The following is a 13,990-nucleotide window of genomic DNA, read 5'->3' on the forward strand; positions in this document are numbered from 1 at the left end:
CGCCGAGGGAAGTCGAAAGGGACGCTCACAATTGTATTTACAATAAAAGTGTGCACACAAAAATAACAACAAAAGCAGCAAAGCTTTTAGCATGCCACGTCAAATGACATTTAAAGCGCAGCACTTATTGTTGTTTGTATTATTTGTGAACATTTCCGTTTTTTATCTTCTTAAATTGAATGCTATAAACTAAAAATTTCTTATTAACTTCACATTTCTGCAGTGAAAACGCCAAGTTGGATGAGTAAAATCATAAAATTCCAAAAGCTTTTTCAAGCTTGATTAAACTTTTTGTTGTTTTCTGCCTGTCTTATTGTTGTTTTTAACAATCAGCTGTCAATAGTATTTACTTAAATATATTTTTCAGTATATGGAAATATTTTTTATATCCTTTTAGCGCGTAAAAGTTACAGTTATGAAGGATTTGATAGACTAGCAAGCTTTGGTTTAACATTTTTAAAAATTTTGTTCGGAGAAATTCAGTTTTTAATGAACTTAGGACGAAAAGAAAACTATTTGGGAAAACATTTTCGATGTTTACCAATTTAGTATTGACTTTTTGTGAAAAAAATTATCTTAAATCGAAAAAAAGAAAATCACAAAGAGCTTAATGAGCTTCCAAAGCTCTAGGAAAATCTCAAACTCTATTATATGCTACAGCTCTTGGAGCTTCCAAAGCTCTAAGAAACTTCTGAACATATCTAGTTGTACATTATAAATTATTTTTGTTCCACAATAGTTTAATAGGCCTTCAAAGCTCTTAGAAAGTCCCAAACATATCTACTGAAACATCGCATACAATTTTTCTTCAACTCTCCTCAACATTTTTATGTTAGGTTATGTGTTCTTATTTTCAGCTATTAATGTTTCTTGCACATTTCTTTAATAATTTCACATTTAAATTAATTTTTATTTTTCTTTTTTTTCCAGCTCTCCGTTAATACAAATCGCAAATGTACGCGTGTCCGGTAAATTTATTGGAACATTCTTGAACTGAACTTAAAACTCAACATCCGTAAAGGATACTAAATAAATTCTCAACGCGAGAATATTGGAAAATGTTGGATCGTTGCGAAATGCCGGTGAGTAAAAATACCTATTTAATAAAACCCAAAAAATTTGTAGAAAATTAGAACGAAAAACAAAATCTCAAATGAAAGAAAAAAGATTTTGAAAAGTGATATTTTTCGATTTATTAAAATTAAATTATTTGGATAAAAACTTTAAGAGAGGTGGTTCAAAAATATTATAATATACTTTTCTTTCAACTAGTTTTTATTCTAAATCTTAACGTAAATAACTTATTTAAAGATAAAAAGTTGGCAGCCGTAAAAAAATCAATAACAATTACAAAAATATTTTTATAACACATAATACGTTTAATAACATTATATTTCGTTAAAAAAATAACAACAAAAAGGTGGCAACGCTACACATTATTTTTTGCACCATATTTCTGTGGCAACAATACCCAACTTTTTAACAGTTTTTAATTACTTCATATTAATTTAATGATTTTTTAAAATAAAAAGGTGGCAACTATAAAAAATATTTATTGCAATAATGTATTATAACAACAAAGCGAAAACAATTTTTCAATCATTATTTTAATGCAAAAGTAAATTTTTTTTTCAAATTAAAATGTGGCAACACTATAACAATCCACAAAAATTTTACAAGACTTATTTTATTAGCGATAACTTAAGCAAATTTTGATAACCGATTTTTTATTTCATAATAATAACTTAAGCAATTTTTTACAATAGAAAGGTGGCAACGCTACAAATTATTTATTCCAAAAAAAAAAAATAATTTGGCAACAATATAAATTTTTATCTAATTTTACAAATAAATAATTTTTTTCAACATAATAGAGTGGCAACCCTAAAATACTGAACAATAGTTTTTGAAAAGCAATTTTTATGTTATTTTCAAATAGTTTAAGGAATTTTTCGCCACAAAAAGTTGGGAACGCTTCAAATTATTTAATGAAATTAAGTGGCAACAATTTTTAATTATTCCTTTTTTAAATACTAAAGTAAATTAAATATTTTTTTTAATAAAATGTACTAATTGACGTGTAATATTTTCAATACAAAATTGAAAAAAAATTTTATACACGATAATAATTTCTGAAATAATTTACAAGAAAAAGGTGGCAACACTACGAATTATTTGTTGCAATTCTTTTATGTAGCAGCAACGCGCATAGAATATTTCACTTTTTTTAAAACAAATAATTTTTTTAAACATAAAGAGTGGCAAGTCTAAGATGCTCAATGACAATTTCTTAAAAATGAAATGCTTTCTTCATTATACATTAAGGAAATTTTCATAATAGAAATTCTTTTATTTCATAATGAGAACCTACGCTATTTTTCCCATAAGAAAGTTGGCAACGCTGTATATTATTTTTGAAACTTAATAATTATATGGCAACATTGCCAAACCAGTGTTAATATGTATAGTAGAAAGTAAATTAATAACAATTAAAGAAATTTAATTAATTTTTTAAAATAGTGGCAACCCTAATTTTGCTGAAACTATCGATTTTTCTATCATATTGATTTGTTTTGGTTTATAGTGAAGAGAAACATAAATGAGAATAAGAAACAGTAAAAAATAACCTAAGTGGCAACGCTGCTCATACAAAAATAAAACACCATTCATACCAATTAATTAATTTGTGACACATGACACCTAATATGCCTTAATATAAGAACGAGAAATAAAAAAAAATTAGTGGCAACCCTGTTCATACAAAAACGAAACACGATTTATCATAATAAATTTGTTTTAGAAACATGAGACCTAATACACGACTTTATATAAACAATAAATTTGAATCAATTAGTTAGCTAACGCCTAAAAGTAGGCTAAAATTTTTCGTTTGCCACTATTAATTTTTCTCACATATTTCATATTTCTCTCCTTCTCTTCGCATTTACAGATTCAAATAGACAACGATAAATTGCGGCGCGTCAGCGCTGTTGTCGATCGCGACAATCGTATCTCGAATTCACGCCTCGATCTGCCCAATGTGTGCAACGGGGGCGTTGGTGGCATAACGGTTGGTGGCAATGGCACAACGCGCGGCTCATCGCGCTCCAGCCGTTGCCTCGACGTGCACAACAATCATGTGAACAACAGTCACAGCCATAGCCATCACAATGGACATCATCAGCGCAGCCCGACTACAGGCAACAACAACAACAATAACAGCAGCAACAATAAGAGTAACAACAGCAGCACTAATACCAATAACAAAGCGCAACAAAAGCAACAACAGCTACAGACGACTGATGCGACTAGCCATAACATAACTAGCGGTAACAACAACAACAGTAACGGTCACAATAATTTAAGTAATCACAACAACAACATTGGCTCGCCAGTATCATCGACAACGATCTCCTCGCATGGCAACAGCACGACCAGCGGCGGCGAGCGCGGCTCATCGACCAAGTCGAACAGCAGCAGCGGCAGCGGCAGCAGCGACAATATCAAATGCAATACGCCGATGTCGCCGTCAGGTGGGTGAAAAGCAAAAACAAGAAAATAACAACAAAAACAACAAACTTAAATTAAGTTTTTACAGTGCGGTCTTTGAATGTATGTGTGTATATATTATATGTATGTATGTGTTTATGTGTGTCAGCCTTCTGTGCCACAGTGCGTCCTTCAACTGCGCCTGTTGGTTGTATTTGCTTTGTATTAACGGTATTTATTCAAGTTCAGCTAACCGTATTTGCGCTGGGCACTGAGTCTATATACGCTTGACGCTTATTTGCTTCGCAATTTCAATATCTACACCCTCACACAGTGGACTCTCGGTTGACAGCGCTTAACGTTTGCTCTCGCCGCCAGTGACGACAGCGTCTGACCCCTTGTTTGTGTGTGTGTGTACGTTTGTAAAAACCTTTTAGCGCTTTAATTTTTTGCTAGTTTGCTGAATTTTACGCATCACTGTCATTCGCCAAAGCCTCGGACCCCTCACCACAGGAGAGTGCGGTTTGAAGTGCTCTTTATACACTTTATATGTTTGTATATGTCTCTATGTATATATGTATGTGTGTTGGTGACCATAAGCATTGACTCTTAGACTGCTTCACGTCGTTGTTGCTAATTAAATTTTAAATAATTTATATTAAGGTCAAGGATGCAAGTGCGGCTAGAGAAATGGAAATTGAAAGCAAAGTGCAAAAAGCCTGCGAAATAAAGAAAAGCGTTTCGAAGCGCAAATGTAAGCGTGAAAAGCGCAAGTGAAAATAAATTAAATAACTACAGAGCTCGGTTGTGAGTCCATATACATATACTCTTCACGTCCACCCTGTGAGAAAGAGTGTGATGAAATTTCAACCTTAAGGACTTTTTCAAAATTGTTATACCGACAGTTGCTTAAACACTGAAACTTTAAACGCAAATCCTTAAACTCGTGTCTATGGTGCAAAAATGTGCAACCTAAGGTTTCTTAAACACTCAAGTGAGAACTTTTAGTGAAGTTTTATAAGGGCAAAGCCTTAAACTCGAGTTTAGTGTTAAAAAATGTGAAATTCAGAGTTTATAATATGAATATGATCTAAATGTGAAACTTAGTGTTTCTTAAATACTTAAAAGTAAATTCATAAACTCGAGTTATGGTTCACATATTTTAAACTAAGAGTTGCTTAAACCTTAACCTTAACCTTAAATATAGTTTATGGAATAAATACAAATCCCTAAACTCAAACTTAGGATTAAAAAATATGAAATTCAGAGTTTATGATTCAATAATGTTAAACTCAGTGTTTCTTAAATACTTAAAGGTAAATTTTTACAAAAGTAAATTCATAAACTCGAGTTTATGGTTCACAAATTTGAACTGTTAAAACACTCAAATTAAAATCTTTAGCGAGTTTTATAAGCGTAAATCCTAAAACTCGGGTTTATAATTCAAAATGTGAAACTCATTGTTCCTTTAACACTCAAATAAGAACCTTTGGTGAGGTTTTATGTACTATAATTTTGAAGTGAGAACCTTTAGCTAGGTTTTGTAAACTTAAATCCTTAAACTCGAGTTTAAGTTCAATTAAAGCCAATAGTACGCATATATGACTTCCCAAAGGTTTGAGTTTTCAAGAATAAGTAAGTTATCTTTAAAAGAAGTTCTATAAGTAAGTGAGCATTTTTTGCTTATATTTTAACTCAACAGTTCCCCTGGAACTAAAGACTTCATGCTGAGACTTAGTTTCTAATCTAAGATAGATAATTCATTTGCGTGAGTTTGAAGGCCTCCATTGAATCGAATTGAATTGAGTTGAATATTATGGTAGGTTGGTAGGTAGGTAGGAGTGCAGCCCTGTTATATTTCGGGCTGTGCCATTTTTATGCACTAGCCGTAGACCTTTTTATTATTGCTATCACGTTTCACCTTCTCGTTCAAACCATTTTGTTGTCTCGATGAAGCTACTAATGTTCGATATGCTTTTTGTAGACATCCATTCAAGGTTTGGTGCTTGATGGATTCTAAGTGTTTTGTGTCGGATCTGGGGTAAGACTGGGCACTCACAGAGAAAGTGGATAGTTGTTTTCTTATTCGAATATTATGAGTTTAATATTCAAAAATATGCTTTCCGAAAGTTCAGCCCAATTTACTCTTTCCCAAAGGTCGAAAAATATGACTCAAAGCAAAATTTAACTAAACTTTAAAGCTTGATTCAGCTTCACTCTGGAAATTAAGCCTCTTTTGAAACAGCTTTTGAAATCAAATAACATGTCTTAGTAGGTAACAAATAGGAACCGAAAGCATTGAAACCATATTATAAGGTTTTTAACGATATCCGAAAAAATGGTTTATTCGAGTATGAATTTCAAGCAGCTAAGTCCACAAAACCACTTATAGAAAATATTTTCGATCAAATTTTATTTTCTAGCGGCACTTCCAGATAATGTGAAACGCATATATTTTACCCGGTTATTATGGTTATCAGGTTATAGTAAAATCTCGATAGACCCATCCAAAAACAATTGGATTGAACTAGATTTTCTAACTTTCAAACTTATAGAAAACCCGTTTTCCTGCAATAAACTTGTGTCTGTATATATGTATTAAAATTTACCCAAGGTCAGCCATTAGGCACGTGGTATTTTGCTGTTGCTTAAAATAAATAAAACATAAAATATTAATTAAACCACTTTTCAAAATGTTTTGATTGCCCGACACAGCCACGAGCGTTGAGTGGCAGCCGAGGAGAGTGTGTGTGTTATATGGTTTAACTGTTTTTTTTTTATATCTCAGTGCTCCACAGTGTTCAACTTTCTACTCTCTAATATGGAATATAGTATAATGTGAGTGAATTCCCCATTGACACACAGAGCACACGGCTGTACATGGATTTGTTTTATTCATACTCATCCGTTTACAAATGGATTAACGGTGTAAAAATAAATTGAAAATTTGTGTTTTTATTATTTTTTACTCGCCGTATTTAAAAATGCGCAGAGCGGGAGGAGGGGAGGTGCTAACCTGCAGGCATGTTGTGAACTGATGTATTGAAATTGTATGTGTGTGTGCGTGTAGGTGTATTGGTTTGAATGCGACTTTGAAGGACAGCAGAACTCAAAGCAAAGAGGAAGAAGGAATGCAATACAAAGGGCGCTTACACGCATTGAAGTTGAGCTGAAAGCATTCACAGAATGCGTGAGCAGATATTTTAAATGAATGCAATGCAATGCATATGCAAATATGTTAATTTGTGTGCGTGCAAAGTGTAAACTGCAAAACGTGCATTTTTAATTAATGCTAAATTTATTTTAATTTTTATTTCATTTGCTGCAATACTACATACATATATGAGTCGTTTGCGTTAATGCAAGTTTAATGGAAAACAAAATTATTTACCTAGAACGGCATGATTTCAGTGCTGACTAATTAGATCAGGTCTTGAATTTATGATTAATTATTAAGTCCTGAATTTAAAGTATGATTAATCATTTGCAATTTAGTTGTCCAAAAGATTTGGTATCACTTGCAAATAATAATCTTTAGTCAAAAATAATTCTGAAATTTTACGATTAATTATTAACTATTGAAGTTTAGTTATTATTATTGATTTGCAGTTTAATTATGCACAAAAATATTTATGACTTTCAAAGAATGATCTTTAGTCACTATTAGTTCGGTGATTTTATAATTAATCAGTGGCTGATTTTTTTTATGATTAATCAGATTAATTAAACTATTAAATTATATTTAATAGTCACGATTAATCCTTTAGTATTATGATCAATTATTAGCAGTTTAGTAATGCATAAAAATATTGAAGAATATAAAAATATTTATTTACTTTCATATAAAAATATTTATTCACTATAATATGAAAATAATTTCATTTGCAGATTAATTAAGTACAAATTTTTTTAAGACTTCAAATAATGATCTCTAGTCACTACTAAGTCTGGGATTTTGTGATTAATCATTTTAATTATGTAATTTTTTCGACCATTAAAAATAATCTTTAGTCACGATTAATTCCGTAATTTTATCATTAATCATTTGCATATTAATTATGTGCTAAATTTTTTATAACTTTTAAATAATAATGTTTAGTCACGATTAATTTTGTTAATTTTTGATTAATCAATTTCAATTTATAACATACAAAAATTTTCAAAACTTTTAAATTACGATTTAAGACATGACTAAATTACTGATGTCAAATAATTCGTACTTTTATGATTAATCAATCGCAGAATAATTGTGTACTAATGACTTTCAAATATCAATTTTTAGACAAGACTTTTATGTAATGACTATGAACACGATTAATTTTATAATATTGTAATAAATCAATTAAGAATTAAATGTTAAATCATCTCGACTTTTATGAATTATCAATAACTTGACGCAAAAATATTTATAATACACCAACAATTATCTGTAATCACAATTAGTTCAATTTTTATGATTAATTATTTGCCGATCATTTATTTTAAATATAATTAATTTACTGATTGGAAATAATTAATTAGATAATTAATTAATAAAACCTTGAACTACAGTAAGATTCAAAAATCTAATTAAAAATTAATCAGTTCTCTGTAAATCGTCCTTAAAAGTATTCAATCGTTATTTCAAAATAATCTTGTGACTTACATATAATAGTAATATGATGTTTAAGTTACATAAATATATGTTTTAGATTAATTCAATTAAGTATTAATTAATCTCACAAGTTCTAAATAAATTTAAAAAAATGTATTCCTTATAATCTATAATTTTAACTTTTTCCGAACCTCCAGATCTCCTCATGAATTACCGCAAATATTTGACTGATGTGGAACAAGAAGAGCTGAAGGTGTATAAAGAGGTTTGGTATTTCGGACATAATGCCACTAAAAATTACAATAAATCTACAACGAATGGTACAGCCAATTTGGGCTTCGATGATGACAATGGAAATTATAAAATTGTAAGTATAAAAAATACAAAATCATCTGTATCTCTTAAAAAATTCGCTTCTCTCATTTACAAAGATCATACACGATCACATTGCCTTCCGCTATGAAATACTCGAAGTGATCGGTAAGGGTAGTTTTGGTCAAGTTATACGCGCCATGGATCACAAAACCAATACATATGTGGCCATTAAGATTATACGCAATAAGAGACGTTTCCTCAATCAGGCTGTGGTAGAATTGAATATTTTAGATGAATTGCGCGAAAAGGATGCCGATGGATCTCATAATGTTATACACATGTTGGATTACACATATTTCCGCAAGCATTTGTGCATTACATTCGAGTTGTTGAGGTGAGTGAAATTTTATTTTGTTGAAATATACAGTTTAACATTTTGAAGAATTTCGGAAATGAAAGATTCGGAAACTAGAAATTTTTCAACTTTTTAATAACAAAATTCATAGAATATTTGTGTTCTTTGTAAAATATTTTATTTGCGAAGACAGAAAATTTTAATTTATGGAAATAAAAAAAATTATAAGTTATTTGTGTTTCTTGTAAAATATTTTAATTGCGAGGATAGTAAAATTTAAATCAAAAATAATTTCGGGGTTAGCTAGAAAATAATTCGGGGTCTCCAAATATTTAATATTATTAATAATATATTTGTATAAAATATTTTACCAAAAAAAAAAAAAATAAATATGAAATTTTAATAAAAGGGAAATTTCGGGATTAGCAAGTGAATAATTCGGATCCCGAAAGTTTTTCATATTTTTAGAAATAACTTTTTGTAAAATACAGATTTCTTTTAAAATAATTTATTTATGTCTGTACACTTTAAAACAATATCAGCTTTATAATAATAAATAAATTTGACTAATTATTATCATAATGTTTCTGAGTGAAAACTGTTTTTACTCTAAACAGTTTTTTTCAATCGTAAAGCATAGTGTTCTTCTTATGTACTAAATGTATTTGTTCTTCAAAATCTATAAAGCCTTAAATTAACAAGCCCGAAATTTTTATCCCGAAATTTCGATATTCTGAAATAGTTTTTACAGCTTTATTTTTCTTCACAACCACAAAACCGAAAATTAAATCCCGAAATTTCGGGATTCTGAAATGAAAGTTACATTTTTATTTTGCTTAATCAATTTTATTCTAGTATTATTTGCATCTAATTAACATTACTGTGACACACTTACCTTATTTAATTGCTACCGCAGCAAAAGTGTTATTTCCGTTCAAGCCACAACAAATTTGCAGCTAATTTTCATCGCCTAGAAGAAAATAGTGCATAATTTACTTGGGTCATTTACAAAACGGTAAATGCGTCTATGCATTTAAATTACTTCATTAGTGAAAAGTGTGGCCACCCCTGCCGCCAAAGAAAAGAATGAGCAAAAATTAACCAAATTTTCTTATAATTTGTGGTATTAGTTTCGTTATTGTTTTTGTTTGTTTTGTAAGTTTGTAAGTACTGTAGTTCACGCAATTCGTTGGCAACATTTCTTCATCAAAAAGTACATGTCAAGTGCACAACAGGGCTAATAAATTTCCAATTTCGTTCATAAGCCAACTTTTTTCGTCTGTAGCCGCTGCGAAGGCTATCCGAAACTCCACACTAATGTACGTAACTATATACTTATAATAACGGTGATTTTTCACAACCGTTGGCATTTATTTTACTCTCAAGAAGTTAAGCGTTTAGTTCAAGTGTGAGCCGATATGTCTTGGAAGGCCATTCATTGACGTAATTTTGGCTGAGGAAACTTTTTGGTGTTACATATACATGTATGTATATATATGTATGTATATGCATTCGTCTCAATATACTATATATATTTTTTATGCAAAAGTATATGTACATACTTACATATGCTCTTATACATACTTGTCGAAATCTCTTGCCAACCACCAAAGTCCTTTGCTTTCTCCACTTGTTTTCTTTACGTCCACACATTTATGTCTTACATATACATACATATGTACATACATTTTTTTTACATATGTATATTTGTATATGCATATGCGACAATATTTTTGGAAAATAAATGCTTCATGCTGTGCGGAAATTGCTGTTTCATAAATTTCTCTCTCTCTTATAATTTTTTTATTGCATGCAATTTTTTATTGATATCATTTCTTTTCTTTTCCTCATACCGGGCTTTGGTGTTATTTTAGGAATGTGAATTGCGTGCTTTGGGACAATTGTTACGCACATTAATAATGCATGACAATTTTATTCGTGACAACAACACATGTACATATATGTATGTATATGACGTATTGATGTATATATACAACACGTGTGTGCTTCTATAGACGCCTATTAGTATGCTACATCTTTGTTTCTATTTTTTGCTAGTTTATTAAGCTGAAACAAGCTATATATACTCATGTTCGCAAATGCCTTTCTAATCGAACTCTATTGAGTGTTCTATTAATTTAATGGCCTGACAATGTTGCATGCGAGAAATACACAAAAAAATGTTTATGTACTATTAATACAACTATTAAGACTATGGGGTGAAAATGAGAGCCGAATAATGATGAAAAATTTGCTTTCTTAAACCAAATCACATTTTGGTAACACTAGGATAACAGAATTCGCAACTTGAAAACTGCTGAGAGTCAGCTAAGGAATTTTGAAACCTTCTTTTTTTTACTCTAAGCGCATAACTTTCATGTCATGCTCTTCAATTACCTCATATGTACACCAAAATTTAATAAACACCTAATCCAATCAAAATCCGCATATCCCTGTAGTACCATATAAATTCAGGCATTTGCTCCCAGGGCGAAGAAATTGCATTAATAGTTGATGTTTCGACTCCTCTCATCACTTTTCGTTCCTTTCGCCCACACCTTCCGCAACTACCTTGAACTAATTCAAATGTCAAAAGCGAATTTTCAACTTTTACTGCTCACTTTCAATCGTACCGCCAACTGTCTGTCTGGCTTCCTTGTGTTTCCCGATTTTGGTGGTTTTTTGGTGCGCGCTCCTACCACAATTGCATTGTTGTAAACAAATGACGTACGACAATGTGGCATATAGCGTGCGAGTTGCACTCACTTGCGTATGCCAATAAATACCCAGCAGCAAAATAATTTAAGTTTTGGTCTGGGCCGAAACTAGTTACATACGGAGTAGTAGCGGTTTTGTAAGCAATATTAAGCAGGCAATTTTTAATTTAAAAATTTATGTATAAATAAAAACTATTAGCTAAATATATTGGTCCTAAAGTAGTTACATACGGAGTAGTACCGATTTTGTAAGCAATTTTAGATGTAATTGAAAGTTTTATGTGTAGATAACAATCCAACAGTAAAATATTTTGAGTTTTGGACTAGTCCCAAAGTAGTTACATACGGACTAGTTTAAGTTTTACATGCAATTTTAAGCAGATATTGTTGAATATAAACTTTCTCCTTCATCTCCTTTTTTTCTAAATGTTTACAATTTTATTGCGTTTTGTTGCCACACTCACTTTGCGGTTCACCACCTGCTCCCGTTGATTAACTCACTTCAGCCACTACTTCCACTACAACGGCTTTGTGTTTACATGAAAATTTTAAAGTTCGCAACTTGTCGGTTGGTGGTTGCGCTGTGCCTTGTACCGTAACGCCGCCTGTGCTGCCAAATCAGCGTCACTCGCAATCGCACGAAAGAATGTAAAGCGCGCATTTTGCGTGTACGGAAGTAAGTCGCATAGCCGGCATGAAGTAGTACGAATAGTTGGAGCGGCTTGCTGACTGACTTTTTTGTTTTGTGTGCCAGTGACTCTTGGCGTTTTTGTTTTCAATATTTACTGCCACTCAACAATTTTGCGGGCTTCCACTTATCAACAATTCAATCGCGACAAGCAAATAAGTCAGCAAAATGACGTCGCTCTTGATGGATGTGGTGGCAGTTGGCGCTGGTGTAGGGCGCGTGGTGGTTGTTTTGGCCATGACCGTGGTGGTGCAGTTGCTGCTCGCTTCACAGCCGCTGCGTTTGTGAGTTCGCAGGCACTTAATTGGTGCATGTTGCATGTTGAAAGTTGGAAAACAATTGGCTCTTACTTTTATTGTATTTGTTTGGGGAATTAGTGAGTTTATTGTTAAAAAAAAATAATGGATTTACTGGTTGGATTCAATAAAGCATTTAGAAAAGTATACAAAGAGCTCTTAAATTTTAGAATTTCTCGGAGAGTTTAACTAAAAAGTGGTTGTATTGCATTCGTTCTGCTTCTATTTCTGTAATGTGGCTGGTAACAAATTTTTATATATAACATCTGATCAAATTTGAACGGGACTGACGGAAAAAATAATATTTTCACGAATTTTAGTACCTATATATCCTTATAGTTCAAAATACAGTTTTGGAACCAAAACGACGGCCCGTTTGGATACAGTATTTATATCAAGATAATATTTCTGAACATTAAGTCTTATTTTGTCTCAAATAATTAAAAAATAATTAAGTGGTCTAAAGGCCCAAATTTCGCCCTTTAAAGCCTTAGCTGCAAATTTCAAATTCTTTTTCTACTCGAAAATAAAATATCTTTTTAGTTCATAACCGAACATTTTCGCAGCGTGTCTAATTTAAATCGCAATTACCCCGAATTACCGAATACATGCTGTAACTGTAATTTATACCGACCACCGAATGACTTCCGTTTGCTTTCGTCATTAGAAGCCACAGCACCAATTATACTCTCACAAATTTTTCATGTATATGTCTGTATGTATGTATGAGTGTGAGTAAAAACCGTTATTACATAAAATGTCAATTTTAATTGCTGGGCGTATTGTCGGTGCATGCGAAACTGCAATTAAAATTGTGACTTGCAAATGAAAGCCGCCAGCCAAAAATTCGCTTCATAAATTTCCCCCAGAAAAACGAAGTCCTCCAAGTACTAGAAATCTAAAAATGAAACGGAAACTTTCAACATTTGTGGATTTTTCAAATTACGCCTACACTTAACCACGAACCAACGTACACACACAAAAACCTGTAAGCGAAACCAAACCGAAAGCAAACATTAAAAAGTTTGCGCCTAAAAGCAGGCAATGCGCTTTAATGACTTCCAGCAACCACAAAAGCTACAACAAGCGACTCTGACCTTCATTGCTCGTCGTGAAATTGCACTGCCGACGCCAATATTTAGTCATATGATTTATAATTACAAAAAAGAGGCAAAAAATACCATTATTTGACTTTAGCATACAAGCAGGCGCGTGCTCTTTAGGCACGGCTGCACAAATGGTATACATTTTGCTGACGTTGTGTCGCGTGCAAATCGCAATATTTTTGTTGCAAAGCGGAAAAAAATTCCATATTAGGCACACACACCGCTCTTCCTACTACCGAGTGCCGTTATGTCGCGAACTTATTTTGCATTCATGCGCCAATTTGAGTTGCTGCACTCCAACCCACAAGCGAACTGCTTAATTTGCCACACAAAAAAAAACGCAAAAACTAAACGAATCAATGAATTTTTTTGCTCAGCATTTGTTGTTGTTGTATTGTAAGGTAGTTTCTAATGGTATTTGATGTGCCTT

The 13,990-nt window shown here is 31.8% G+C and overlaps 1 protein-coding gene across 2 annotated transcripts in view; it reads left to right on the forward strand.

The window, feature by feature from the left end:
• Positions 1-13,990, forward strand: part of LOC126752164 (dual specificity tyrosine-phosphorylation-regulated kinase 2) — a 162,160-nt gene that overhangs the window by 118,698 nt on the left and 29,472 nt on the right. For both annotated transcript variants that reach the window (XM_050462764.1, XM_050462765.1), the window contains exons 4-7: positions 931-1,082; positions 2,951-3,533; positions 8,281-8,450; positions 8,515-8,792. In XM_050462764.1, coding sequence (XP_050318721.1) covers positions 1,059-1,082; positions 2,951-3,533; positions 8,281-8,450; positions 8,515-8,792 — 1,055 coding nt within the window. In that variant the 5' untranslated portion in view covers positions 931-1,058. The remainder of the gene's footprint in view (positions 1-930; positions 1,083-2,950; positions 3,534-8,280; positions 8,451-8,514; positions 8,793-13,990) is intronic.

The sequence above is a fragment of the Bactrocera neohumeralis genome, chromosome 3, assembly GCF_024586455.1.
Source record: "Bactrocera neohumeralis isolate Rockhampton chromosome 3, APGP_CSIRO_Bneo_wtdbg2-racon-allhic-juicebox.fasta_v2, whole genome shotgun sequence".
NCBI classification, from domain to species: Eukaryota; Metazoa; Arthropoda; class Insecta; order Diptera; family Tephritidae; genus Bactrocera; species Bactrocera neohumeralis.